The sequence below is a fragment of the Bison bison genome, unplaced genomic scaffold (assembly GCF_000754665.1).
Source record: "Bison bison bison isolate TAMUID 2011002044 unplaced genomic scaffold, Bison_UMD1.0 scf7180017864481, whole genome shotgun sequence".
Taxonomy (NCBI): Eukaryota; Metazoa; Chordata; class Mammalia; order Artiodactyla; family Bovidae; genus Bison; species Bison bison.
This window is the reverse complement of record NW_011495041.1, coordinates 3,100,045-3,126,371: the sequence shown is the minus strand read 5'-3', so window position 1 is coordinate 3,126,371 and position 26,327 is coordinate 3,100,045. Positions and strand designations below refer to the sequence as shown.

The following is a 26,327-nucleotide window of genomic DNA, read 5'->3' as shown; positions in this document are numbered from 1 at the left end:
CAGGAAAAACCATAGCCTTGACTAGACAAACCTCTGTTGGCAAAGTAATGTCTCTGCTTTTGAATATGCTATCTAGGTTGGACATAACTTTCCTTCCAAGGAGTAAGCATCTTTTAATTTCATGGCTGCAGTCACCATCTGTAGTGATTTTGGAGCCCAGAAAAATAAAGTCTGACACCGTTTCCACTGTTTCCCCATCTATTTCCCATGAAGTGGTGGTACCGGATGCCATAATCTTTGTTTTCGGAATGTTGAGCTTTAAGCCAACTTTTACACTCTCCACTTTCACTTTCATCAAGAGGCTTTTTTAGTTCCTCTTTCCTTTCTGCCATAAGGGTGGTGTCATCTGCGTATCTGAGGTTATTGATATTTCTCCCGGCAATCTTGATTCCAGCTTGTGTTTCTTCCAGTCCAGCGTTTCTCATGATGTACTCTGCATATAAGTTAAGTAAGCAGGGTGACAATATACAGCCTTGACATACTCCTTTTCCTATTTGGAACCAGTCTGTTGTTCCATGTCCAGTTCTAACTGTTGCTTCCTGACCTGCATACAAATTTCTCAAGAGGCAAGTCAGGTGGTCTGGTATTCCCATCTCTTTCAGAATTTTCCACAGTTTATTGTGATGCACACAGTCAAAGGCTTTGGCAGTCAATAAAGCAGAAATAGATGTTTTTCTGGAATTCTCTTGCTTTTTCCATGATCCAGTGGATGTTAGCAATTTGATCTCTGGTTCCTCTGCCTTTTCTAAAACCAGCTTGAACATCAGGAAGTTCACGGTTCACATACTGCTGAAGCCGCCTGGCTTGGAGAATTTTGAGCATTACTTTACTAGCATGTGACCTACTACCCAGGTCAGTAGGTGCCCAATATGCTACTGGAGATCAGTGGAGAAATAACTCCAGAAAGAATGAAGGGATGGAGCCAAAGCAAAAAGAATACGCAGCTGTGGATGTGACTGGTGATAGAAGCAAGGTCTGATGCTGTAAAGATCAATACTGCATAGGAACCTGGAATGTCAGGTCCATGAATCAAGGTAAATTGGAAGTGGTCAAACAAGAGATGGCAAGAGTGAATGTCGACATTCTAGGAACCAGGATAGTGAAAGGTAAACCGATGAGGTGGGAAAAAACTGGTCTTTTGAAGACACATCTAAAGATTTCATCTATGTAAAGAGTCAGAGAAGCAGCATCTTGCCCAAGAATGCCCTTGGCAAGTGAACAAAGGAGTTAAAGCCTTGATCCCAAAGACCTTGATCACCAACCAATTCAGTGCTTTTGTTCACTGTAAGTAGCTGTCCCTTTTCAACTGTCGAGTGTAATGATTTTTGTTTCATGCTGTGTCCTAGATAATAAGCCCTGCAGGGTCAGAAGTTTTATATATGCCCAAGTCATATTATCAATTAAAATTTCATTAACAGCTATAGACTTATATCAAGAATATCTACTATATATTATTAAACATATTCTAAACATATCATGAAATTCAGGAGATAATGCAAGCTAACACACCCTATAAATTGTGTATCTTTATAAAGTAAGAGGGTATTAGTTGTTCTGGAGGAGCACCCCCACCTTTCCTCAGTGTGCAGAACTAGTTAACAACTATATTTTATACACTTGACTCAAGACACACTATTACGTATCACTGTTAGTTTGGCTCACTTCTCGTTGCTGATTCACAGCCAGCTATAGGTACAAAAGCAAATCTAAAGGTATACGCCAGAGTACAAACAGACAAGACCCAAGAAAGCAGTATTTTCCTAAGTGGTTACAAAGCATTTAAAACTTACGACATGAAAAAAAAAATGCAAGAAATGTGAATTATAAACGTTCACTTACCACTTGCGGTTTCTGCTTTGATCTGAGGAAGGCCTTTCTGTCGGCGTTCTCTTTCCTTTTCTCGATCTCGTCTTTCTTGGGATCGAGACCGAGGAGAATGTCGGCGTCTATCTCTGGACCTAGATCGAGAACGTCGATGCCGAGACCTTCGAGATCTAGAACCAGATCGAGATCGTCTCCTTTTCGGTGACCTAATATTTTCAGGACAAAGGAGAATGGATTAATATACGGAAATAAAGAAAACTTCAGCATGTGTTAATCGCAAGAAGAAAAAAATACAACTAGGGAATTTAATGTAAGATATGTAAGAATTTGTAAGATGTGTAAGAATTTGACAGTAGGGAATTCATTTTAAGGATTTTTAATATGCACAAAGTTAGAAAGCACATGTATATTATAAACAAGTTTGCTAACTTATAAAAAAGTATCTCTCATCTTTGATACCTCTAGTATTATTTTAAATGACATCTTTGTAATGAAAAAGCTAATGTCATCACAGAGATATACTGTGATTGCTGTTCTCTATCTTCTCAGAAAAGTCTTTTTTTTCTGTAGCAATTAAAAATATGTGATCTGATTATAGTATTCCTTACTTTCTTTCCACTTTTTTTTTTTTGGCTTGATAAATTGGTAAAGGAACTTTGAATACATAAATCTTACAATTCCATGCATATCTGTAAACAGGCATTACAGAAACTCAGAGGGAAAAAATACTGGCTAAGATGACTTAGTTTTTTAAAACTAATATGTCTCCTGCCCCCATTCTACTCATGCATACAAACATACCAAGTGTTATTTTATTAATCCCATACATCTAAAAACAATTAAATACTAAGTCTCTCAAAACATGAACATCTGGATTAACATTTTCTATAAACTACCTGGATGCTGATCTAGATCTTGACTTTCTGTGATCAGATATGTGCCGCTTAGGCTCTTGAATACAAGGTTGTTCTACTTCCATTTCCTTTAAAAAGAAAAACAAAATACAAAACCCATCATTAAAGGAGAAAATGGAAATTATAAATAGAAAAAAAGAGGCCAAAAACTTACAAAATGCTAAATTACAAATCTCTTGCCCAGAAAGTTCTCTTATGATTACTTGAGACCTAATTACTAGCTTAATGATGACTGGGCATGAGTGGGAAAAGTTTTTTTCATATGGCTCACAAACAAAGAAGAAATACTTATCTACTTCTGGAAATTATTTTGTGAAAGTTAACATACTGTGTTAACAAACCATCACCTAAAGCAATGAATTAGGCACTGTTTAAGCATTCCATACTCTATCTCAATCCTCATGAACCCTATGAAAATTTATAGTATTATTATGTCCGCTTCCCAAAAGAATAAGTTAGGTCACAGAAAAGGTGAATATATTCCCACAGTTAATAGTTTTTCTTCATATTCAAAACTGAAGATAGAAAGCCAACAAACAGGCAGGAATCTGCTTGTAAATCAAGGGAACCAAAAAATAACCAGCAACCGGAGAATGAAGCTTTACCTGATGTGCCTTCTGTGTAAGTGGCTCATTTTGTGCCTGAAAGGAAGTTTGGAAGGGCTGCTGCACAGGTGGAGTTGGAGGAATCACGGGCTGAGCCATGGGAGGAAACGGAGGTGTAGGAAGAAGGCCAAAGCCTGGCATCTGTCCATTAGGAGGAAGTGGAACCTTGTTTGTTTTAAAACAAAAAAAAGTTGTATGAGTAGATTTTAAGTAACTGCTACCAAAAATAATTTTTTAAAAATTTTAGTTAACTTTATATAAAACTAAAACATCTTCAATAAATTTTGATCAAGGAAAAACTATGACATTCAACCATGACCAACAATTTCTACATATACAATTTTTATCCAAAGAAACTGCTTATATCCAAGAACACAGCTTAAAAATCCTACAACTCATTTTAAAATTAACACAAATGTCAGGTTTTATAATTTAAAAACATACCTTCATTTATAAAAACATACCTTCATTTATATGAGAAAGCAATGTGACAGACTAAACTTAAAATCAGAGGTACTCTACTGCAAATATTCTCTCTTCAACTTTAAAGGCAATTAAGCTTTAGGGGAGGAAAAGTATTTAGAAGCACTGACTTCTAAGTTTGTTTTAAGTTTTACTCCAAGGGGAGTTTCAGCCAACATGCCTACGGCTGAATTTATTTAGGGTTTGAAATATCATTATAATGAGAGTACTATGTTCACAATCTAACAATTTTATACACTTAACATTCTAATGCCAATACAATTATACAATTATAGTGTTATATCACTATAATATAAAAAAGCAGTCTCTCTAAATTATTAATAAACTATCATAATTGTTAAACATTTGGAATTAAGTTCATAGGTTTCATTTGTATTTTAAACAGGATGAGAAAATATTTTTTAAATTTCATCTATCAACAAGTCATAGAGTTTTGTCAAGAGAACACATTGGTCATAGCAAATACCCTCTTCCAACAAAACAAGAGAAGACTCTACATGGACATCACCAGATGGTCAACACTGAAATCAGACTGATTATATTCGTTGCAGCCAAAGATGGAGAAGCTCTATACAGTCAGCAAAAACCAGACCGGGAGCTGACTGTAGCTCAGATCATGAACTCCTTTATTACCAAATTCAGACTTAAATTGAAGAAAGAAGGGAAAATCACTAGACCATTCAGGTATGACCTAAATTAAATCAATCCCTAATGATTATACAGTGGAAGTGAGAAATAGATTTAAGGGACTAGATCTGATAGAGTGCCTGAGGAACTATGGACAGAGGTTCATGACATTGTACAAGAGACAGGTAGCAAGACCATCCCCAAGAAAAAGAAATGCAAAAAGGCAAAATGGCTGTCTGAGGAGATCTTACAAATAGCTGTGAAAAGAAGAGAAGCAAAAAGCAAAGGAGAAAAGGAAACATACCCATTTAAATGCAGAGTTCCAAAGAATAGCAAGGAGAGATAAGAAAGCCTTCCTCAGTGATCAGTGCAAAGAAATAGAGGAAAACAATAGAATGGGAAAGAATAGAGATCTCTTCAAGAAAATTAAGAGGTACCAAGGGAATATTTCATGCAAAGATGGGCTCAATAAGGGACAGAAATCGTATGGACCTAACAGAAGCAGAAGATATTAAGAAGAGATGGCAAAAATACACAGAAGAACTGTACAAAAAAGATCTTCATGATCCAGATAATCACGATACTGTGATCACTCACCTAGAGCCAGACATTCTGGAATGTGAAGTCAAGTGGGCCTTAGGAAGCATCACTACGAACAAAGCTAGTGGAGGTGATGGAATTCCAGTTGAGCTATTTCAAATCCTGAAAGATGATGCTGTGAAAGTGCTCAATATGCCAGCAAATTTGGAAAACTCAGCAGTGGCCACAGGACTGGAAAAGGTCAGTTTTCAATCCAATCCCAAAGAAAGGCAATGCCAAAGAATGCCCAAACTACCGCACAATTGCACTCATCTCATGTGCTAGTAAAGTAATGCTCAAAATTCTCCAAGTCAGGCTTCAGCAATATGTGAACTGTGAACTTCCTGATGTTCAAGCTGGTTTTAGAAAAGGCAGAGGAACCAGAGATCAAATTGCCAACATCTGCTGGATCATGAAAAGCAAGAGAGTTCCAGAAAAACATCTATTTCTGCTTTATTGACCATGCCAAAGCCTTTGACTGTGTGGATCACAATAAACTGGAAAATTCTGAAAGAGATGGGAATACCAGACCACCTGACCTGTCTCTTGAGAAATCTGTATGTAGGTCAGGAGGCAACAGTTAGAACTGGACATGGAACAACAGACAGGTTCCAAATGGGAAAAGGAGTATGTCAAGGCTGTATATTGTCACCCTGCTTACTGAACTTACATGCAGAGTACTTCATGAGAAACGCTGGGCTGGAGGAAGCACAAGCTGGACTCAAGATTGCCAGGAGAAACATCAATAACCTCAGATATGCAGATGACACCACCTTTATGGCAGAAAGTGAAGGGGAATTAAAGAGCCTCTTGATGAAAGTGAAAGAGGAGAGTGGAAAAGTTGGTTTAAGCTCAAGATTCAGAAAACTAAGATCATGGCATCTGGTCACATCACTTCATGGCAAATAGATGGGGAAACAGTGGCTGACTTTATTTTTTGGGGGCTCCAGAATCACTGCAGATGGTGACTGCAGCCATGAAATTAAAAGACGCTTACTCCTTGGAAGGAAAGTTATGACCAACCTAGACAGCATATTAAAAAGTAGAGACATTACTTTGCCAACAAAGGTCCATCTAGTCGAGGCTATGGTTTTTCCAGTAGTCACGTATGGATGTGAGAGTTGGACTATGAAGAAAGCTAAGTGCCAAAGAACTGATGCTTTTGAACTGTGGTGTTGGAGAAGACTCTTGAGAGTCCCTTGGACTGCAAGGAGATCCAACCCGGCCATCCTAAAGGAGATCAGTCCTGGGTGTTCATTGGAAGGACTGATGTTGAAGCTGGAACTCCCATACTCTGGCCACCTGATGCGAAGAACTGACTCATTTGAAAAGACCCTGATGCTGGGAAAGATTGAGGGCAGGAGGAGAAGGAGACGACAGAGGATGAGGTGGTTGGATGGCATCACCGACTCAAAAGACATGAGTGTGGATAAACTCCAGGAGTTGCCGATGGACAGGGAAGCCTGGCGTGCTGCAGTTCATGGGGTCACAAAGAGTCAGACACGACTGAGCGATTGAACTGAACTGATCAACAAGTCACTAAATCACAATGTCAGTTTCATATGACCAAATACAAGCATATCTCAAAATATGATGGATTTGATTGCAGACCACTGTAATAAAATGAATACTGCAATAAAGTGAGTCACATGAATATTTTGGTTTTCACAGCATTTAAAACTTATGCTCACACTTACTGCAGTTCAGTAAGTGTGCAATATATCCAAATAAAACAATGTATATGCTTTAACTAAAAAGTACTATCTTGCTAAAAAAAATGCCAATAATCATTTGACAACCCATGGTTGCCATAAACCTTCAATTTGTTTAAAAAAAAAAAAAAAGTTCAGGATCTGTGAAAAATAAAAAAACAAGGTATGCCTTTATATATAATGGATTGAACATGATACAGATAAGAAAATGAATATATTCTAAAAGGTTTCTTAGAGCACTTTCTAAATTAAGTCTAAAAGGAGCATTTCCCAAAGGCTGGTGGTACAACAGAATCATCACATAATTAAAATAAATAAAGATTCTCTAAGATTGACTATAGCACCAGAAGTCTAGGATATGTATTTTGTAGTATGTTCCTCCAACTGAGATGTACGGACAAGTTTAGAAAACTCTGAATTAGAGAATTTATTAAAATAGATCCAACGAACAAACACAGTCTAACTTCCTGAAATTCTCCAGTATGATGTCCTCCTTACCTTATATTGCAGATTTCAAACTATATTCCTGACTGCTGAAGAGCTGAAAGCCCTCTAAAGCAACAAGTCACACAACATTAATAAAGAAAAAAGGGAGACCTCCCTGGCAGTCCAGTGGTTAAGACTCTGTGCTCTCAATGCAGGCAGCACAGGTTCAACCCATGGCTGGGGAACTAAGATCCTGCAAAACACAGTGTACCACAAAAATTAATAAATAAAAGTGAAAAGCGGGGGAAAAAAAGGCTTCTCAGAAGGGGAAAAGGTGTATAACTAAATAGCTCAGTTCCTTAAAATAGAACCAACAATCTCTCTCTAAACTATTTAAATAAAAATACCTATTAAATTATTAGCATGAATATTTAGCATCCTTGTTTTAATTAAAGCAAAAAAGCAACTCAAATCAGTTATGTGCTTGACAGCTTTTAGTACAGCTTAAGGACTATTCAGCCACCCACACAGCTAAATACTACTACTCTGGCAAGTGCAACCCAGACGCGCTAATGAACACGTCTTAGGTAATTAGAAATGCCTCTACCTGATGGTGCACTGGATCCTGCTGCACTGCCATCATTCGAGGCGGAAACTGATCCATGTTCTGATGTTGGGCATATGTTGGTTGCGGCATGCCATCTCCAGGAAACCCACTAAAAGAGATGAGCAGTCTTCTTTTTACCCATTCAAAAACACATCATTCTTGGCCACATTTACGCTACACAAACTTACAGATTGCTGTTCAGGAGTTGTTAACAATCAACATTTTACTTAATCATTTATTTACCTATATTAACTTAAAAACTCAGCATTATTCCCAAAATAAAAGTCATTTTTTATTGTAAATCTGACAGGATCCCCTCCCCATTCAGAAGAAATCCCCAAATACCACAATTTTTAAAAGAATTTTAGAAGACGCTATATGAAAAATGACTATTAAGTGTTACTTGCATTATGCCTTGTAATGACTACCAAAGTTCTATCTGCTGAGGAATCAAAAGAAAGTGACGTACAAGGGTGCCTGTGGAGGAGAGGCAGTGGGCGCAGCCACAGAAGGTGCAGCGGCGGTGGCCGGCGTAGTGGGCACAACAGCGGCAGGAGCAGGTGTTGTGGTGGCCGAGGCAGCAACAGCATCTTCTTTCTTGGATTCTTCCACTGCTTCTGGCTCATCATCATAATCAAATCTATCAAGTAGCTTCTGCAAGAGGTATGCCAATATTCCGTTTTAAAATTCAGGTTGTGATTCACTGCACAAAAAAAGCTTTATAAAAACAGACATTCACCATCATCTATAACCCTGCTATGCTGTGATGTACAATTTCATTTTCCCACATGCTTCTAAGGGACTTTGGCGCACAGACAATTTTTGCACACACAATTTTTGCACACACAAAAAAGGTACTACCATTGCTTTTTTACAGAGGTATACAGTGAATATTTAAGTAACTCAACATTAATAGAGTCAATGACAGGAGCCAAAATTAAAACTCGGGTCTAGGGCTTCCCTGATGATCGGCTCAGGGGTGAAGACTCTGCCTGCCAGTGCAAGAGACACAGGTTTGATCCCTGGTCTGGGAAGATTCCATATGCCGTGGAGCAGCTAAGCCTGTGTGCCACAACTAACGCGCCTGTGCTCGAGAGCCCGAGAGCCGCAGCTCCTGCAGCCTGCGTGTCCTAGCGCCTGTGCTCCACAACAAGAAAAGCCAACACAAGGAGACTAGAGAGTAGCCCCCGCTTGCTGCAGCTAGAAAAAGCCTGCACAGCAACGAAGACTTGGCACAGCCAAAAATAAATAAAATATAAAAAACAAAACAAAAAAACTTAGGTTTAAACTATCTACAAAAACAACAAAAGAACTCTCTGCAGTTTATCACATATAGACATGTTCCTCAGAAGTTTTACGATTCAAACCTATTGCTTTGGGAAAACATCTGAAGCAATTAAAAAATTTAACTGAGCCCTACTATCTAAAAAGATATTTCTGCTGCTTTTAAGGAAACTGAACATCTACAAAGAGGCTGAAACAGACAAGCTGTTCCCAGTCAGCTGTTTGACTAGCTTAAAATAGACCTTCTCAGTCAAAAGCAAAGCACAATTCCTTTTTCTAAACTTAATGTAAAGAACAAACATTGATCAATCCACTTAAGATAAAACACTAGAGGAATTAGTTGCAATTCAAATGAACAACAAAATACGAATGCCACTGCTAGCACTGCTATTACTCAACATTTTATTTTTCTGGAAGTCCTAGCCATCAAGACAGTAAAAAAAAAAAAAAGAAACAGGTCTAGATGTTGAAGGGGAAAAGTCAAATTTAGCAGCCTACAAAATGTGAGAGAACCAACTAGAGAAAACAAGATAATTTACAAGATAACATAAAAATTCAATAGTTTCCCTCAACAGCATCAACTGGGCTTCCAGGGTGGCTCAGAAGTAAAGAATCTGCCTGGAATGCAGGGGCCATAGGAGGTGCCGGTTTGATCCCTGGGTTGGGAAGATCCCTTGGAGGAGGAAATGGCAACTCACTCCAGTATTCTTGCCTGGAAAATCCTATGGACAGAGGAGCCTAGTGGGCTACAGTCCATAGGATTGCAAAGATTTGGACATGGAAGTGTTATGAAACACTAAACATGAAAAATGAGTAAATTATCTAAGAATAAATGAAACAAATATAAAAAAAATCAGAAACCTAGTAAATTGAGATTCTATATAAGAAATTATCAGTACTTCTTAAATTAACTTGTAAATTCATAAAAATTTATGCTAACACTCAGCTCATCTGGAAAAGCATGCTGTGATGGTCAACTGTATACGTGCCAACTTGGCTAGGTTATGATGTCCAGTTGTTTGGTCAAATATTAACCTAGATGTTGCTCTGATGGTATTTTAAAAATGTGATTAACAGGGAATTCCCTGGTGATCCAGTGGTTAGTACTCTGCACTTTCACCACCATGAGCCTAAGGTTCAATCCCTGGTTGGGGAACTAAAATCCTTTAAGCTGCATGGAGCAGCAAAGAAAAAGAAAAGTGACTAACATTTAAATTAGTGGACTGTGAATAAACAAACACCTTCCACAATATGGGTGTGCCTCAATCAATCAGTCAAAGGCCTTATAGCAGGGTTTCCCAAAGACAGCATTCTCAAGACAGCAACAGGAAAACCTTTTGCTTTGCAGAATTTAGACTCAAGACTGCAGCATTAACTCTTACCTGGATTTCCAGCCTGACACTCTAACTTACACTTGACAACTACATGAACCAATCCCTTAAAAAAAAATACCCCCCTTCTCCCCTTTGTGTGTCTGTGCCTGTAACTGGTCCTGTTTCTCTGGAACATACCAATTCACATGCCCAAGAATAGGCAAGGAATGTCTGAAAAAGAATAAAGGCAGAAAACACATCCAGAAATGAACTGTAAGTTGCAAGTGTTTAAACTGCTATGATGCCAAAACAAACACAGATACTAGTGGGACAAAATGGTATCTAGAGACAGACATAGAAAAAAGTGTATGACAAAAATTGTGAGGGAGAATTGGCTACTCCAAAAATATAAAGGTTTAACTATCTTGAACTGTATGCTAGTATAAGTTCTTGATACATTGAGACAAACATAAAAAACAGAAATGTAAAACTACTAGGAGAAATAGAGAATTTTTAATACAAGTGGGGAGAATTTTCCCAATCACAACATAGAACAGAAGACTAAAAAACAAAACCACAGCACTTAACAATTTATGTTCACATATGCAGAGGAAACAGGTCTGAAAAACCATACACAAATCAGTGGAACTGATTTCCCTTTTCACTTCAGAACTTTCTGTATTATCTGCATTTCTTCCCCCTAAAAGCATGTACTTCTTTTGTACTCAAAAATTTTAATCCAACCTTCTTTTAATCAGTAGTCACTCATAAATCATATAGATAGAATAACAAGCAGTAATTTCCATATAGATTCTTAATATTAACTACTAGCAACAGTTATTGTATCTTAGAATGCTAGAAAGAAACAGATATTTAGAGATGATTAAATTAAAAGTTCTTTCTAGGATTATCAAACTTTTGTGTTTTTTTGTACTGCAACTTGTAAAATGAAATTAAATTTTATATTGTCATATATAGACAAGACACAAACAGGTAAGAGTGGAGTTGTTTAGGCAAACATTTCAACAGGAAGCTCTGAGCTGTGCATTTTCAACACACCTATACCCTTAGTGCGGAGAAGGCAAGCCACTCCAGTACTCTTGCCTAGAAAATCCCATGGATGGAGGAGCCTGGTAGGCTGCAGTCCATGGGGTCGCTACAAGTCGGAAGCGACTGAGCGACTTCACTTTCACTTTTCACCTTCACACAATGGAGAAAGCAATGGCAACCCACTCCAGTGTTCTTGCCTGGAGAATCCCAGGGACGGCAGAGCCTGGTGGGCTGCCGTCTATGGGGTCGCAGAGTCGGACACGACTGAAGCTACTTAGCAGCAGCAGCAGCATACCCTTAGTGGGAGCTCCTTAAACATAACTAAGGCCCAAAAGAGAAGTTTGAAGACACTAAACCAACCCAAACTTTCATATTATAGATAAGGTAACTAATGTTTTCAACAACAGAAAACAGAAAGCAACTTAAATGTCTTTCAACAGGGGAAATGGTTAAACTGATGTGTCCATGTAATGGAATAATCCTAATGAGCACTCAGTACATAGTAGATTTATAGCTATTAACCTTAACAACCACCCAGAGACATGAGGATTAAGATGAAAAATAAACCAGTTAAAAACAATGTGTATATATATTTATGTATATAGATTAAAAATACCTATTTTTATATATGTATGTACACACACATACACACAAACACACAGATACATAATGACCAAAAAAGAAAAGACTATATCCACAGGAAATCAATTCTGAAAAGATATATAGCAGAATGTTACAGTAGTTATCCTTGAGTAAGGGGGTTAATGATGAATGCTCTGTTTCCTTTATACTGTTTACTTTTCTCTTATATTGAGAATTCTGCAATGAATATATATCACATTTATAACCAAGAATAAGAGTCAATGTTTTGATGCCGAGGGGGAAAATCCCTCAAATAACTAAATGAACAATCCAAGTAAGTCAGAAAAGGGTTAACTTCTACAGAGCGATATAAACAATGGGATGGGTTATGTGAGAGAAGCATACCTTGTCAAATGCAGTTTTTTGTTCAGGTGGGGGGAAAGCAGCTTTTTGTTCAGGTGGTTGTGTAGGAGCTGTCTTTAACTGAGCTGTGATAGCCTGAACCTGAGCCATCACGGCATTGTCAATGGCGGGAGACTGTGGTTTTGGAGGCTGTTGAAAAGTCTGAAGGATCTGCTGAAGCTTAAAGAATGGGAAAACTGATAAACCACACAACAAAGGATAATCACAGTATCAAAAGTTAATTTACTTAAAAAAAAAAAAATGGTGAATCAAAATAGCACAGGCACAGAGGAACTTGGAAAAAGGAACCAACCTTTTAGTAATGGTTAAGTTTATCCTGAATAAATATATCAGGGATACAATGTGTGTCACTTAAGGTTAAAAGTATATGCTGATGACGCCAATGGTAGACAATGATGGTCAGAGAGAAGAGAAAATACACTGAATTGTGAACAATGTATATATGTTTTCTAAAAAAGTGTAAAAAAATCGTCTGCATTAATCCATATAATTTTGTAACTAGCACTGTGAGCAACTCCACCACCCTGAGAGCTCTGCAGCTCTCTCCAAAGGGGCACACCATTCCTCAGTGTGCTGCTCCCTTGCTTACCTCTCCCACATGTCCCCTAGTATCCTTCCTCACAAAGACTTTTCCAGTAGATATATTCCCTCCTCACAATGTGCTCGGTAACCAGGAATGTAAAATAAGAACTGACAACAGTACCTAACTGCAAACTATTTAATCTTTGGATAGACAGTTTACCTGTTGACCTTGAGTTGTCTGAAACAGTTGGGCCACAGCAGCAAAAGCATCAGAGCTGGGCAACTGCGGTACAGTTGGTACAGAGTTTGTAGTGGCTTGTGGAGGTTCAGAAGAAACTTTAACTGGAGGTGGAGGTGAACCTAAAAAAGAAAAGATCATTAAGGCCTCAAAAACTTTTAACTCATAAATATTTCCTTTAAACTCCATTAAGCTTCTTTACTAAAACAATACTCTATTCAGTTTAACATACAGTAAAAAATATAGATTATGGTATTACAGCCTATACTGCAACACGCACTGAATACTTTTATTAGAAATAATGATGGGAAGAAAACTTTATCTTCCAAGATGTAAACTCAAGTTTCCTTCTTATAGAAAAATTCCATCACTATAAATAGATTCCAAACATATCATGTACAAAAAATGACACAATTCTCTAAGTGCACAGACACACCTGACCTTACCTTCATTATTAGTAACATTTTCTGTTACTGGAGCAGCATTACTGGTTCCTGCTGCCATGTCCAAAAGAGGCTGAATAATTTCAATTTTGAATACTCCATTTTTTTGCCAAAGGTTCAATACACGAACTATTTTACTCTGTTATGTGAAAAAACATGAATATATAATAAGTATTAGCATAAATAATTATACCTCTTATGAAAAGAGAGAACAAAACACCACAGGCTAACATTTCCATGCTATATCTGTTAGAAAACAATCTATCAGCAGAATTACAGCCTCATTAAACTACTCTAACTGGCCTTCCTTCAGTAGTGTAATCCAGGGTAAGAAACAGGGAGAGAAAAAAAACAAAAAATTAACCTAGAGAGTCAAAAGAAATGCATTAGAATTACTTGAAATTTTCATATTTATGATTACAAAGAAACCAAAAAATTCAGTTATCTAAGAAGAGTAAAATCCAGGATGATTTTAATAGTTAAAATATTTAACACAATTAACTGGCCTCTAATTGCTAGGTAAGTTGTTTTGTGGGTTACCAAATTTGAAGGAGATCCAGAGAAAATGTGTTATTCATGGTTACAACTCTTATCTCCTCCTCTAGGAATGAACTTTTCTCTTGTATATCTTTCCCACAAGAGCATTCCTCCAGGAATACAGAGAATCCATAACATGCAAATTCATATGTCCTTTATTATACAGGCTCTAGTCTTTGTTATTCTGAGCTTACCAGTGTATTTCTCCTATCTATTAGAGTCTAGTTTTTTGTCTATGTTTTTCTATCTTTTTATAGTACAGAGTAAAACCAGCTATAAATGTGAGGAATTAAATACAGTAGTCTGATTGCTAATGAATATCATTTATACTTCAACATCTCTATATGATGGGGAAAGTCAATGATTGGTCCCTTCCTTCTGGAATAAACAACAATTTGAGATAAGCACTGTCCTCCTCTACTGCAGAATTTCTTTACCATTCAGTCACAAGAAATCTTTCTAATAATGTTTTCTTTAAAGAAAGATGATGCTCCTTTTTTTTGTCCAGTGGTCATGTATGGATGTGAGAGTTGGACTGTGAAGAAAGCTGAGTGCTGAAGAATTGATGCTTTTGAACTGTGGTGTTGGAGAAGACTCTTGAGAGTCCCTTGAACTGCAAGGAGATCCAACCAGTCCATTCTAAAGGCGATCAGTGCTGGGTGTTCTTTGGAAGGACTGATGCTAAAGCTGAAACTCCAATACTTTGGCCACCTCATGTGAAGAGTTGACTCATTGGAAAAGACTCTGATGCTGGGAGGGATTGGGTGCAGGAGAAGGGGATGACAGAGGATGAGATGGCTGGACGGCATCGCCGACTCGATGGACGTTGAGTTTGGGTGAACTCCGGGAGTTGGTGATGGACAGGGAGGCCTGGTGTGCTGCGACTCATGGGGTTTCAAAGAGTCAGACACGACTGAGCGACTGAACTGAACTGATGCTCCTTTTGTATTTCAAAAGTACAACATTTCTGAAGGACTTCACAAGAAAATAGATATGACTACTATAGAAAAAAACTGGGTTTTGTTTCAAGTTCACAGAGATCACTATGTGATTACCTTTCTAATAATACAGTAGGCTTTAAATACCTAATATACATTTAAGAATAGAGTAAGAATACAAGTTTAATTTAAAAATTATAAACTATACCTTATCTTCAGATGGACAAAGATACAGATATTGGAATGTGGCAGTTATGTTTTTAGAGAATCTTGGCCCAAAAACATCTTTATCAGTTCCAAACTGATGACGAGACTGTCGCACAATTGAGTCGATTACATATAATCCTGGAACCTTGTATTCTGGTTTACACTACAAAGATTAAAGATGTAAAGTCAATACAAGAAAAGTAAATCACAATTTGACACCCATTAATCTCACTCTTATGAAACTATATATTCAAGGTTATTTCTACAGAAATAACTAAAGTTATTAATTTAAGTGATTAACTACTTAAATGTTAAATTCTCTTATTGGCTAGCCTGTCAAGATTCCCACAGGTCTGTAGAGAACTACCATTCTCTTGATGTTTCAGACTCCCAATATTTTACTTTTTTCTGATCCCTCTGTCCTCCCCCACTTCCAACTTCCTAGAATCAGCATTACTTTATCAATGCCTAAGCCACCTCCATACAGATCTACTTATTATGGAAAAATCTACTCTCATTCATCCTGCTCAAAAAATAACTTTTAACTTTTAAAATTATCAAAAAGCCAATTTTAACCAAAATATTAATTTCAATTCTATTAAAGTACAGTATCAGAGAAACAAAACCCAAAAGGCAAAGTCATTCTTGGCCTTACAAACTGACAAGATAAAATGAATAGACAGACACTGGCAAACATTTCTGGTGGTACAACCTTTATGAAAAATAATTTAGCAATAAACACAAAGCCTTGTTTGATCCAACAACCCTATTTCTAGAAATTTATACTAAGGAAAACAGACTCCATATTTCCAATGCAGGGGGCACAGCTTGATCCCTGGTTGGGGAACTAAGATTCTGCAAGCCACGTGGCATGGCCAAAACAGTTTAAAAAAAAAAAAAAAAAGGTACAGCTCTAGGTTGGGGGAGAAGACAATGATGTCTAAGTCTCCTTTCTCAGTCCTTTACTGACGTAGACATGTGCTAATGTTACATATGTTATCAAACAACATATAACTGTAGAAGTGAAAAGTGGTTTAATTATGATGGGAGAAAGGGAAGTTGAAAACACCACAGTGATTTCATTTGAAGTACTACAAGATAAGTTAAAAGTCAAAAGAGTCATCAGGGCAATGGGGAGAGAAGGCTCGAGCAGACAAAAAACTATTTCGAATCCTGACTCATAGTAAGTACTCAATCAACAGTACTGCTATATATTTTCGTTTTGTTATGAAACAAAAAAACAAGACTTCCAGTGACAACTTTTCTGTAGAGTGACTTTAGAAGTAATTATTCAAATTACAACTCACAAAGTACATTACAATATTGATCATAACTAAAATGAGGTAATAATAAAATGGATAGTTACCTTTTTGATGAACTTTTCTACTATTTGAACCACATGCTTATAAAGCTGAAAAGAACAAAAAGAATATCATTATCCAGCTAACACACTTTTCTCTTCAATACATTTCCTAAAATTAGAAAATACCTAAAACCTCAAAATTTGTACAATTTGAATAATTCTCAAGGTAATACTGAACGAACCCTAGTAAATAATCCATAGTCAACAACTCAAAAAATTCTTAACCACACATAAACAAGGTAACTACGTGAGGTGATGGATGTGTCAATTAGTATAAGGTAATCATTTCACAACGTACATGTGCATCAAACCGTGCTCTATTACCTACTACTAAATCTGTCAACTATACCTCAATAAAGTTAAAAAATATAAAGAGGAAATACAACGTAACAGATTTTGAAATATGTTACAATGTAGACACATCATACAGTTGTTATTATGTACTTTCAGCAAAGCCTGGTTAGTGCTCTTTGACTTAGGCCTGAACTACTTCACAATATGAAACCTCAAATTTAACAATAATATTTTCAACATTTTAAAAAACACCTTCCAAATTAATATATTTCTTTTACTCTTACCTTTATAGCTTTAATAGCAGCTTTCGTGATGAGAATCATCTTGGCTCGAGAGATGGGAGGTTTCATATCCATAAGTGAAAAGAGCTTTAAAAAAAAAAAAGGAAAAAAGTTTTAATTAAAAGTAAAATTAGAGGTTTACCCTTCATTTCAACAAATATATTTGTAACTAAAAGAATAATAAAATTTCTAAAACTAGGTTTAATAATTTGTCTGGTAAAGAAAAACCAAGAGCTTTCTTACATACTAGCATCACCACTTTGAAAACAGAATGGGAAAAGATTATGCTAAAATCAGCAAAAAAGGGGGAAAAGGTAAAAAAAAATTGACAAAATCTATACAGAAAATTTACAAAACCCTACTGAAGAACTCAAAACTGATTTGAATGGAAACAAACACACCATGTTCCTATACTGAAAATGGCAATACTGTGACTCAATATTTAATATTTCAAATCTAACCTCACTGAGATTTTGCAGGACTTCAAATAATTCTGATGTTCATTTGGAGATACACATGTATTACATCAGGTAAGAAACTTAACACGTCATTATAAAACTTGAATTCACAATTTCTTGATTAGTCAGGAATAAAAATGACACCGTATTTAACAAATTTCACTACAGTAAATCCAACAATCAGGGAGTCCCAGGAGATGAAACCACACAGGCACACTCCTTTCCCCTAAAATTTAAACCCAACCAAAATATAATGAGAGCCCATAAAGAGTAATAAAGATAAAATTCTGACATTAAGAAGAAGCTTATATCTAGTTTCTTAAAATCTTGTTTTTGTTTTAACCATAAGCATACATATTCTTCTAAAAATACATTTTGAAATAAGTTTCAGGGCCTTCTAAGCATTATCAGTCTTACATGAATCATATTTCCATTTCTCTCCAACTAATGCTGGAATTTCAAATATGGAACCCCTAAGACACAGACTATCTTTACTGGACACCTACTAAAAAGGTACCCTAAAGAACAAGTCTCCTTTTCCAGAATAAATAGCCCTACCTGTCAACAAAATACTCTGGCAACAGAGTTTTTGCAGTTTTTCAAAACTACAGACACAATGGGACTATAGATAGTGGTAACAGTAATTTTTTTAAAAAGTATGCAATGCAAGATATGATCAAAATAAGAACTAAAAACGTACTTTGTTTAAGCAGAGAAAGGTAGAATTTTTTGATAAATGATACTAAGATGAATTTGAGTAAACTCCGGGAGATCGTGAAGGACAGGGAAGCCTGGCATGCTGCAGCTCATGGGGTCACAAAGAGTTGGACATGACTTAGGACTGAACAAGAACAACAATACTAAAACACAGAGAATGGGAAAAACAAAGATACTAACACAATGACTGATTTTTTTAAAAAGGCATTATCTAATTCGGGTCATTATTCTTTATTTCCAACAAAATAAAAATTCTCCGTGAAAATAAATGCTCACTAATTGAAAAACAATTAGAGACAGTAATCTTTAAAACTATATAAACCAATGAGAAACTAAGAAACGATTTAAAGTATTTCAACTCCAATACAAACTGAAAAATGTATGCAGCACACAGTTTATAAAAGGGCATATTCTGCCCATTTCTAAGTTACAAAAGCTATTGAAACAGTTATTTATTACTACAGTTCTATTTCCTTTTCTGGATCTTAAAGCAGAGAAACTGGATACAAAAAGAGTTTATACACGATCTCAAGAATGAGTAACAGCGAGAACTACTTTTCTGGCCATTAAAAGCTTAGAGAATCATATTTCTCTGAAGCCTAAGCCAGCACGAATATTCATTTAATGTCCCACATTCTTGATTATTTCTACAGTAAGGAACTCCCCATATTAAAAAACAACAACAACACACACAAAAAACCCCAGCCAACTGAGGAGACAAGACAGATTAGTGCTATCTTCTGATGAAATGCTCTACAGTTTATATTTAAATCATTTATCTTAAAAAATTAAAGTACAGACTATACCATATAGCAGTATAACTATCACTCAGGCAATAAACCAGCAAGAGAGCATTTAAGTGCTACCATTTAAGAGACAGACAGAGGAAGGGTATTTATTCCACTAAAGAAGGCACAACTCAAGACAAGAGGAAGTTGATTTTGAATCAACACTAAGTGCCTAAGTATAAGGTGGTACATCATCTTATTTAATCATATTAACAATTAACATAGATTGTCACAGCTGTTTTGAGCCGATACCAAAAAGGATTACATCTGCTTTCAAATGATTCCCAGGGAATGTGTCTGGACTAGAATTTGTTGATTGTAAAGCTCACAATCCTTAAGATTATCAGTTCAGTTCAGTCGCTCAGTCGTATCCAACTCTGCGACCCCATGACTGCAGCATGCCAGGCCTTCCTGTCCATCACCAACTCCCGGAGCTTGCTCAAACTCATGTCCATTGAGTCAGTGATGCCATCCAACCATCTCATTCTCTGTTGTCCTCTTCTCCTTCTGCCTTCAATCTTTCCCAGTATTAGGGTCTTTTCCAGTGAGTCAGTTCTTTGCATCAGGTGGCCAAAGTACTGGAGTTTCAGCTTCAGCATCAGTCCTTCCCATGATTACTCAGGACTGATTTCCTTTAGGATGGACTGGTTGGATCTCCTTGCAGTCCAAGGGACTCTCAGGAGTATTCTCCCAACACCACAGTTCAAAAGCATCAATTCTTCGGCACTCAGCTTTCTTTATAGTCCAACTCTCACATCCATACATGACTACTGGATAAACCATATAGTCAACTCCTTATACAATGCTGCTTGTTGTAAATACATGCAAAGACCATTAACTCTGATGGAGAATGCAGGCAAAATACCAAGTAGGCATCTGTGCTCATCTCTCTCTATATATATTGCATTGGTTCAGGGATAACGATGAGACATACTGAATTTAACTTGGGATGCCTACTGAAAATCCAGGCAGAGATTTCAGCAGACTGGAATATGGATCTTGAAAAAGCAGAGGTCCTTCTAGAAACTGAGAGGTTACAGAATCAAAACCAGGAAGACGAGTAAGAAGGGAACAAAGATACAACTAACTACAGTATACCAAATATTTCAATGTAGCACAGAAAAGGGGGCGACACAAAGGAACACCAGGACAAACACCAGAAACTAAACCTTTACTGCTTTAGTTTTTTTCATATGGCTTGACTAACATTCCATCATGTAAAATGCCAGGCTGGATGAAGCACAAACTGGAATCAAGACTGCCGGGAGAAATATCAATAACCTCAGATATACAGATGATACCACCCTTATGGCAGAAAGCAAAGAGGACCCGAAGAGCCTCTTGATGAAAGTGAAAGTCGCTCAGTAGTATCCAACTCTTTGCGACCCCATGGACTGTAGCCTGCCAGGCTCCTCTGTCCATGGAATTCTCCAGGCCAGAATACTGGAGTGGGTAGCCTTTCCCTCCTCCAGGGGATCTTCCCAACCCAGGGATCAAACCCAGGTCTACCACATTGTAGGCAGATTCTTTACCAGCTGAGCCACAAGGGAAGCCCAAAAGTGAAAGAGGAAGAGTGAAAAAGCTGGCTTAACACTTAACATTGAAAAACCTCAGATTATGGCATCCAGGCCCATCAATTCATGACAAACAGATGGAGAAATAATGGAAACAGTGAGAGACTTTCTTTTCTTGGACTCCAAAATCACTGCAGATGGTGACTGCAGCCACGAAATTAAAAGACGCTTGCTCCTTTGAAGAAAAGTTATGACCAACCTAGACAGCATATTAAAAAGCAAAGATATTATTTTGCCAACAAAGGTCCACTTAGTCAAGGCTATGGTTTTTCCAGTAGTCATGTATGGATGTGAGAGTTGGACTGTGAAGAAAGCTGAGTGCTGAAGAATTGATGCTTTTGAACTGTGGTGTTGGAGAAGACTCTTGAGAGTCCCTTGGACTGCAAGGAGATCCAACCCGTCCATCCTAAAGGAAATCAGTCCTGAGTGTTCACTGGAAAGACTGATACTGAAGCTGAAACTCCAATACTTTGGCCACCTCATGCGAAGAACTGACTCATCTGAAAAGACCCTGATGCTGGGAAAGATTGAAGGCAGAAGGAGAAGGGGATGACAGAGGATGAGCTGGTTGAATGGCATCACCGATGCCATTCAATGGCATGGACATGAGTTTGAGCAAGCTCCGGGTGTTGGTGACAGACAGGGAAGCCTAGCATGCTGCAGTCCATGGGGTTGCAGAGAGTCAGACACGACTGAGCGACTAAACTGAATGACTAGTACTATCATCTGCAACTGGGCAAATGCTCAATAAACATCACTAGGTGCAGCGCTCTCTTTGCTACTACACATCTGCATTCAGAATTAATGTGATCTGTCCAAAAACAAAAAGTGTCAATGCACCCACAGAAAATGATGCAATTCTGTTATAGAGGATAATAGCAGCAGTAGGCCCCAAAAGGTACAAAACCTCCTTAGAAAGCCTTAGTAAGAAAAACATATTTGCTAGCAATAGACACAAGTTTGTTTTTTTTTGTTGTCATCAGTTGAATAACTATTAGAAAAACTAAACATGAACACTGTTCTGCTGGGTGCTTGATATACAAAGTATTCTAAAAATTATGAAAAAAAAATCACTCACAATGATTCCTATTATCAGTAAAGAACAATTTTAAATTTGGCCCATCACACTTATAGAATTCACAGGGTTTGAGGGTTAGTCAAAATAACATGATACTCTACTATTTATTGACTGCATAAACTTTGACAAGTTTAGTTAAAACTTTTCTGAATTTCAATGATGTATGAAAAAGAGGATTAGTAATATTCAATTCACTTCATAAAACTGTTGGGCTTCCCTGGTGGCTCAGAGGTTAAAGCATCTGCCTGCAATGCGGGAGACCTGGGCTCGATCCCAGGGTCGGGAAGATGGCAGGAAATGGCAACCCACTCCAGTATTCTTGCCTGGAGAATCCCATGGGCGGAGGAGCCTGGTGGGCTGCAGTCCATGGCACTGCAAAGAGTCGGACACAACTGAGCGACTTCACTTTCATAAAACTGTTAGGATTAAATGAGATAATGTACATATAAATCTCTTGGCCTAGATCTGACACATAAATGGCTCGGTAAAAAGAAGTACATAATGCCCTGGGAATCTTAACACAGATCTCAAGTTTAAGTTTTTGTCGTGAAACTGAAGGCGTTAGTGGTTCAGTTGTGTCCAACTCTTACTGACCCATGAACTGTAGCCTGCCAGGCTTCTCTGTCCATGGAATTCTTCAGGCAAGAATACCGGAGTGGGTATCCATTCCTTTCAGGGGATCTTTCCGACCCAGGGATTGAACCTAGGTCTCCTGCATTTGCAGGTGGATTCTTTACCATGTGAGCCACCAGGGAAGCCCAATTTTTTATTATGGCTTAGCATAAAAACTTTATTGTGTTACATCTACTATTCAAGTGCTGCATTTGGAGAAATTTTCTCTATACTGAAAACACAGCATATCAAAGACTTCTGCAGCTGTATAGCACCTACTACCTAATCTAGTATTCATACTAAATTCAGAACTGCTTTCACAATATATCTGGCAGGTCCCATATTAGTTCACAGGGTTACTAACTCATAACTAATCAGCTCCAACGGTTACAGCTGTCATCTTTGTACTGACCCCAAATCTCCCTTCTGATAACCTTCCCTCCCTTTTCCTGCTCTAGTTCTGCCTCTGGAGCACAGAACAATAGTGATCTTTCTCATGTGAGAAAATAAACATAACTAAGCATGTTTTCTTATCGGCTTCAACTATTAGCCAAATGATATGATTTCTAGATCTGACTATACTGGCTAATTCCTTTTAAAAGTATGATAAAACAAAATAAAGAGGGCCTGGATATATTCCTGTGGAATCTAGTGGGTTGTCTTTTGTATCAGTTTCCTCTTCTTGCAGGAACACATTACCACAAACTCAGTAGCTTAAAACAACACTTGTGGAATTCACAACCTCATTAGTCTGAAATCAAGGCATTGGTAGGGCCGCCTTCCTTCTGGGCACTCTAGGTCAAAATCTATTTCTTTCCTTTTCTAGCCAAAGGGTGCCTAAATTCCTTTGGCTCTTCCATCTTCAAAGCTGGCAGCATAGCATCGTCTGTCCTTCCTTAGCCTCTGCTTTCACTGTACCTCACTTTCTCTGACTTTCATGTCTCTCATTTTAAGGACCCTTGGGGTTACACTGGGTTCATCCAGATAACATGGGACAATTAACTCAACTCAAACCCTTATTCACATCTGCAAAGTCTCTTTGCCAAGTAAGGTAACACATTCTCAGGTTCTAGGATTCAGAACATGGTCACTCTAGGGTAGGGGAGATCATCTATTATTATTAAATTTTAAAATACTGCTTCAGTTCAGTTCAGTTCAGTTCAGTCGCTCAGTCGTGTCCGACTCTGCGACCCCATGAATCGCAGCACGCCAGACCTCCCTGTCCATCACCAACTTCCAGAGTTCACTCAGACTCACGTCCATCGAGTCGGTGATACCTTCCAGCCATCTCATCTTCTGTTGCCCCCTTTTCCTCCTGCCCCCAATCCCTCCCAACATCAGTCTTTTCCAATGAGTCAACTCTTCACATGAGGTGGCCAAAGTACAGGAGTTTCAGCTTTAGCATCAGTCCTTCCAAAGAAATCCCAGGGCTGATCTCCTTCAGAATGGACTGGTTGGATCTCCTTGCAGTCCAAGGGACTCTCAAGAGTCTTCTCCAACACCACAGTTCAAAAGCATCAATTCTTCGGCGCTCAGCTTTCTTTACAGTCCAACTCTCACATCCATACATGACCACAGGAAAAACCATAGCCTTGACTAGACGGACCTTTGTTGGCAAAGTACTGTCTCTGCTTTTGAATATGCTGTCTAGGTTGGTCATAACTTTCCTTCCAAGGAGTAAGCGTCTTTTAATTTCATGGCTGCAGTCACCATCTGCAGTGATTTTGGAGCCCAGAAAAATAAAGCCTGACACTGTTTCCACTGTTTCCCCATCTATTTGCCATGAAGTGATGGGACCAGATGCCATGATCTTCGTTTTCTGAATGTTGAGCTTTAAGCCGACTTTTCCACTCTCCTCTTTCACTTTCATCAAGAGGCTTTTTAGTTCCTCTTCACTTTCTGCCCTAAGGGTGGTGTCATTTGCATATCTGAGGTTATTGATATTTCTCCCGGCAATCTTGATTCCAGCTTGTGTTTCTTCCAGCCCAGCGTTTCTCATGATGTACTCTGCATATAAGTTAAATAGTTGGGGCTTTCCTGGTGGTCCAGTGGATAGGAGTCTCCCTACCAATGGAGGGGTCATGGGCTCAATCCCTGGTCTTGAAAGATCCCAAAAGCCTGTGCTCCACAACAAGAGAAGCCATTGCAATGAGAGGCCCACGTTCCGCAATAAACAGTAGCCCTCCCTCACCACAACTAGGGAAAGCCAATGAAGCAATGAAGATCCAGTGCAGTTTAAATATATAGTGCTCAATTCATTATTAACTCATATTTATAACCAATTAAAACCCTCAGACTGTTTCACTGCAATCTTCATCAGAACTAGAACTTCATGTTGATTTTATGTTGGTTTCTGACAGTCCTTCAATCTACTTAGGTAGTCTAGAAATCACTTTCTGTTTTCAACGTAGCAGCTATTCCAATTAGTTTGTAACTTTCATGAATCTGCTATATAGATGGCTTTTTTCAACACCACGGTTTTTTAAAAATTAGAAAGACCTATACTTGAAACTACCACCTGACCTGCATCTTGAGAAACCTGTATGCAGGTCAGGAAGCAACAGTTAGAACTGGACATGGAACAACAGACTGGTTCCAAATAGGAAAAGGAGTACGTCAAGGCTGTATATTGTCACCCTGCTTATTTAACTTATCTGCAGAGTACATCATGAGAAACACTGGACTGGAAGAAGCAAAAGCTGGAATCAAGATTGCGAAGAGTTGACTCATTGGAAAAGACTCTGATGCTGGGAGGGATTGGGGGCAGGAGGAAAAGGGGACGACAGAGGATGAGATGGCTGGAAGGTATCACCGACTCGATGGACGTGAGTCTGAGTGAACTCCGGGAGTTGGTGATGGACAGGGAGGCCTGGCGTGCTGCAATTCATGGGGTTGCAAAGAGTCGGACGCGACTGAGAGACTGAACTGAACTGATACTTGCAACTTGTAGGAAGACTTTATCTAATATTCTGTGGACCCTGCCAGTTAGATAAAATTCACTTAACAATACTCTCAACTTATCAATATTTTTTATAATTTATTCAAGATGAAATCATGACAAATATCTGAAATATATGCAGTCCTCACTAGATGAAACACATTTTCTTTCTTATGAAAGAAAAATGTTTAATTGGTCTGTGAGAATCTGTTCTAGCTCCAAGTGACTAGAAATCTCTAGGCAGAATCTCTTTCAATGGTGTACTTATCCCATCTTATCCTCTTAAACTTACTATAATGAATTATACTTTAAGATATCTAGTATTCCTTTCCTTTGCTATTATGATCTCCGTGATGACAAATTCTGCCTTAAGCTCCTATTATTAATAATTAATTACAAAGTTTAAAAAAAAATTTGGATGCTTCCAAAAATACATACACATACTCACAGTAACAGGCTGGTACTCCAATCTCCCTTCTGACAGATCAAGTTATCAAAGTGTCCAAGTCTACAATCTCCCTCCCTCTTTTGTTCATCTGTCTCATCAAATCTGATACATTGGCTTCAACCAAATCAAGAGTTAAAGCCAACTTAACTTAAATGTTTACTGATAAAATATACTTTATAAAAGCACACATTAAATTTAACAAAAGAAAACGTAGGGGGAAAATCTTAAAATCATCTCCACAAAGATGCTTTGTCCCTCTAATTATAGCCTGAAGACAGCTCTATAAAATAGTGCTAGAACAATCAGGTAAGAGATAGTTTAGTCTCTTCTTAACAGGCATTTCATTTTATGCCTTTACCAAAACTTTGTCTTAGCTAATTCTTTAATACTGGGCACTTAATGTGACCGTGTGAATGTATGTGAGACAAAGAGACTGAGAGAGAGCGGGGGGGGCGGCGGGGG

At 37.9% G+C, this 26,327-nt stretch overlaps 1 protein-coding gene across 2 annotated transcripts in view; it reads right to left on the bottom strand.

The window, feature by feature from the left end:
• Nucleotides 1-19,616, bottom strand: part of SCAF4 (SR-related CTD-associated factor 4) — a 43,611-nt gene extending 23,995 nt beyond the window's left edge. For both annotated transcript variants that reach the window (XM_010862309.1, XM_010862310.1), the window contains exons 1-11: nucleotides 17,256-19,616; nucleotides 16,681-16,725; nucleotides 15,316-15,477; nucleotides 13,636-13,771; nucleotides 13,172-13,311; nucleotides 12,412-12,588; nucleotides 8,247-8,431; nucleotides 7,778-7,886; nucleotides 3,344-3,508; nucleotides 2,721-2,806; nucleotides 1,840-2,030 (exon numbers count right to left, since the gene is read on the bottom strand). In XM_010862309.1, coding sequence (XP_010860611.1) covers nucleotides 1,840-2,030; nucleotides 2,721-2,806; nucleotides 3,344-3,508; nucleotides 7,778-7,886; nucleotides 8,247-8,431; nucleotides 12,412-12,588; nucleotides 13,172-13,311; nucleotides 13,636-13,771; nucleotides 15,316-15,477; nucleotides 16,681-16,725; nucleotides 17,256-17,327 — 1,468 coding nt within the window. In that variant the 5' untranslated portion in view covers nucleotides 17,328-19,616. The remainder of the gene's footprint in view (nucleotides 1-1,839; nucleotides 2,031-2,720; nucleotides 2,807-3,343; nucleotides 3,509-7,777; nucleotides 7,887-8,246; nucleotides 8,432-12,411; nucleotides 12,589-13,171; nucleotides 13,312-13,635; nucleotides 13,772-15,315; nucleotides 15,478-16,680; nucleotides 16,726-17,255) is intronic.
• Nucleotides 19,617-26,327: the final 6,711 nt, after the last annotated feature.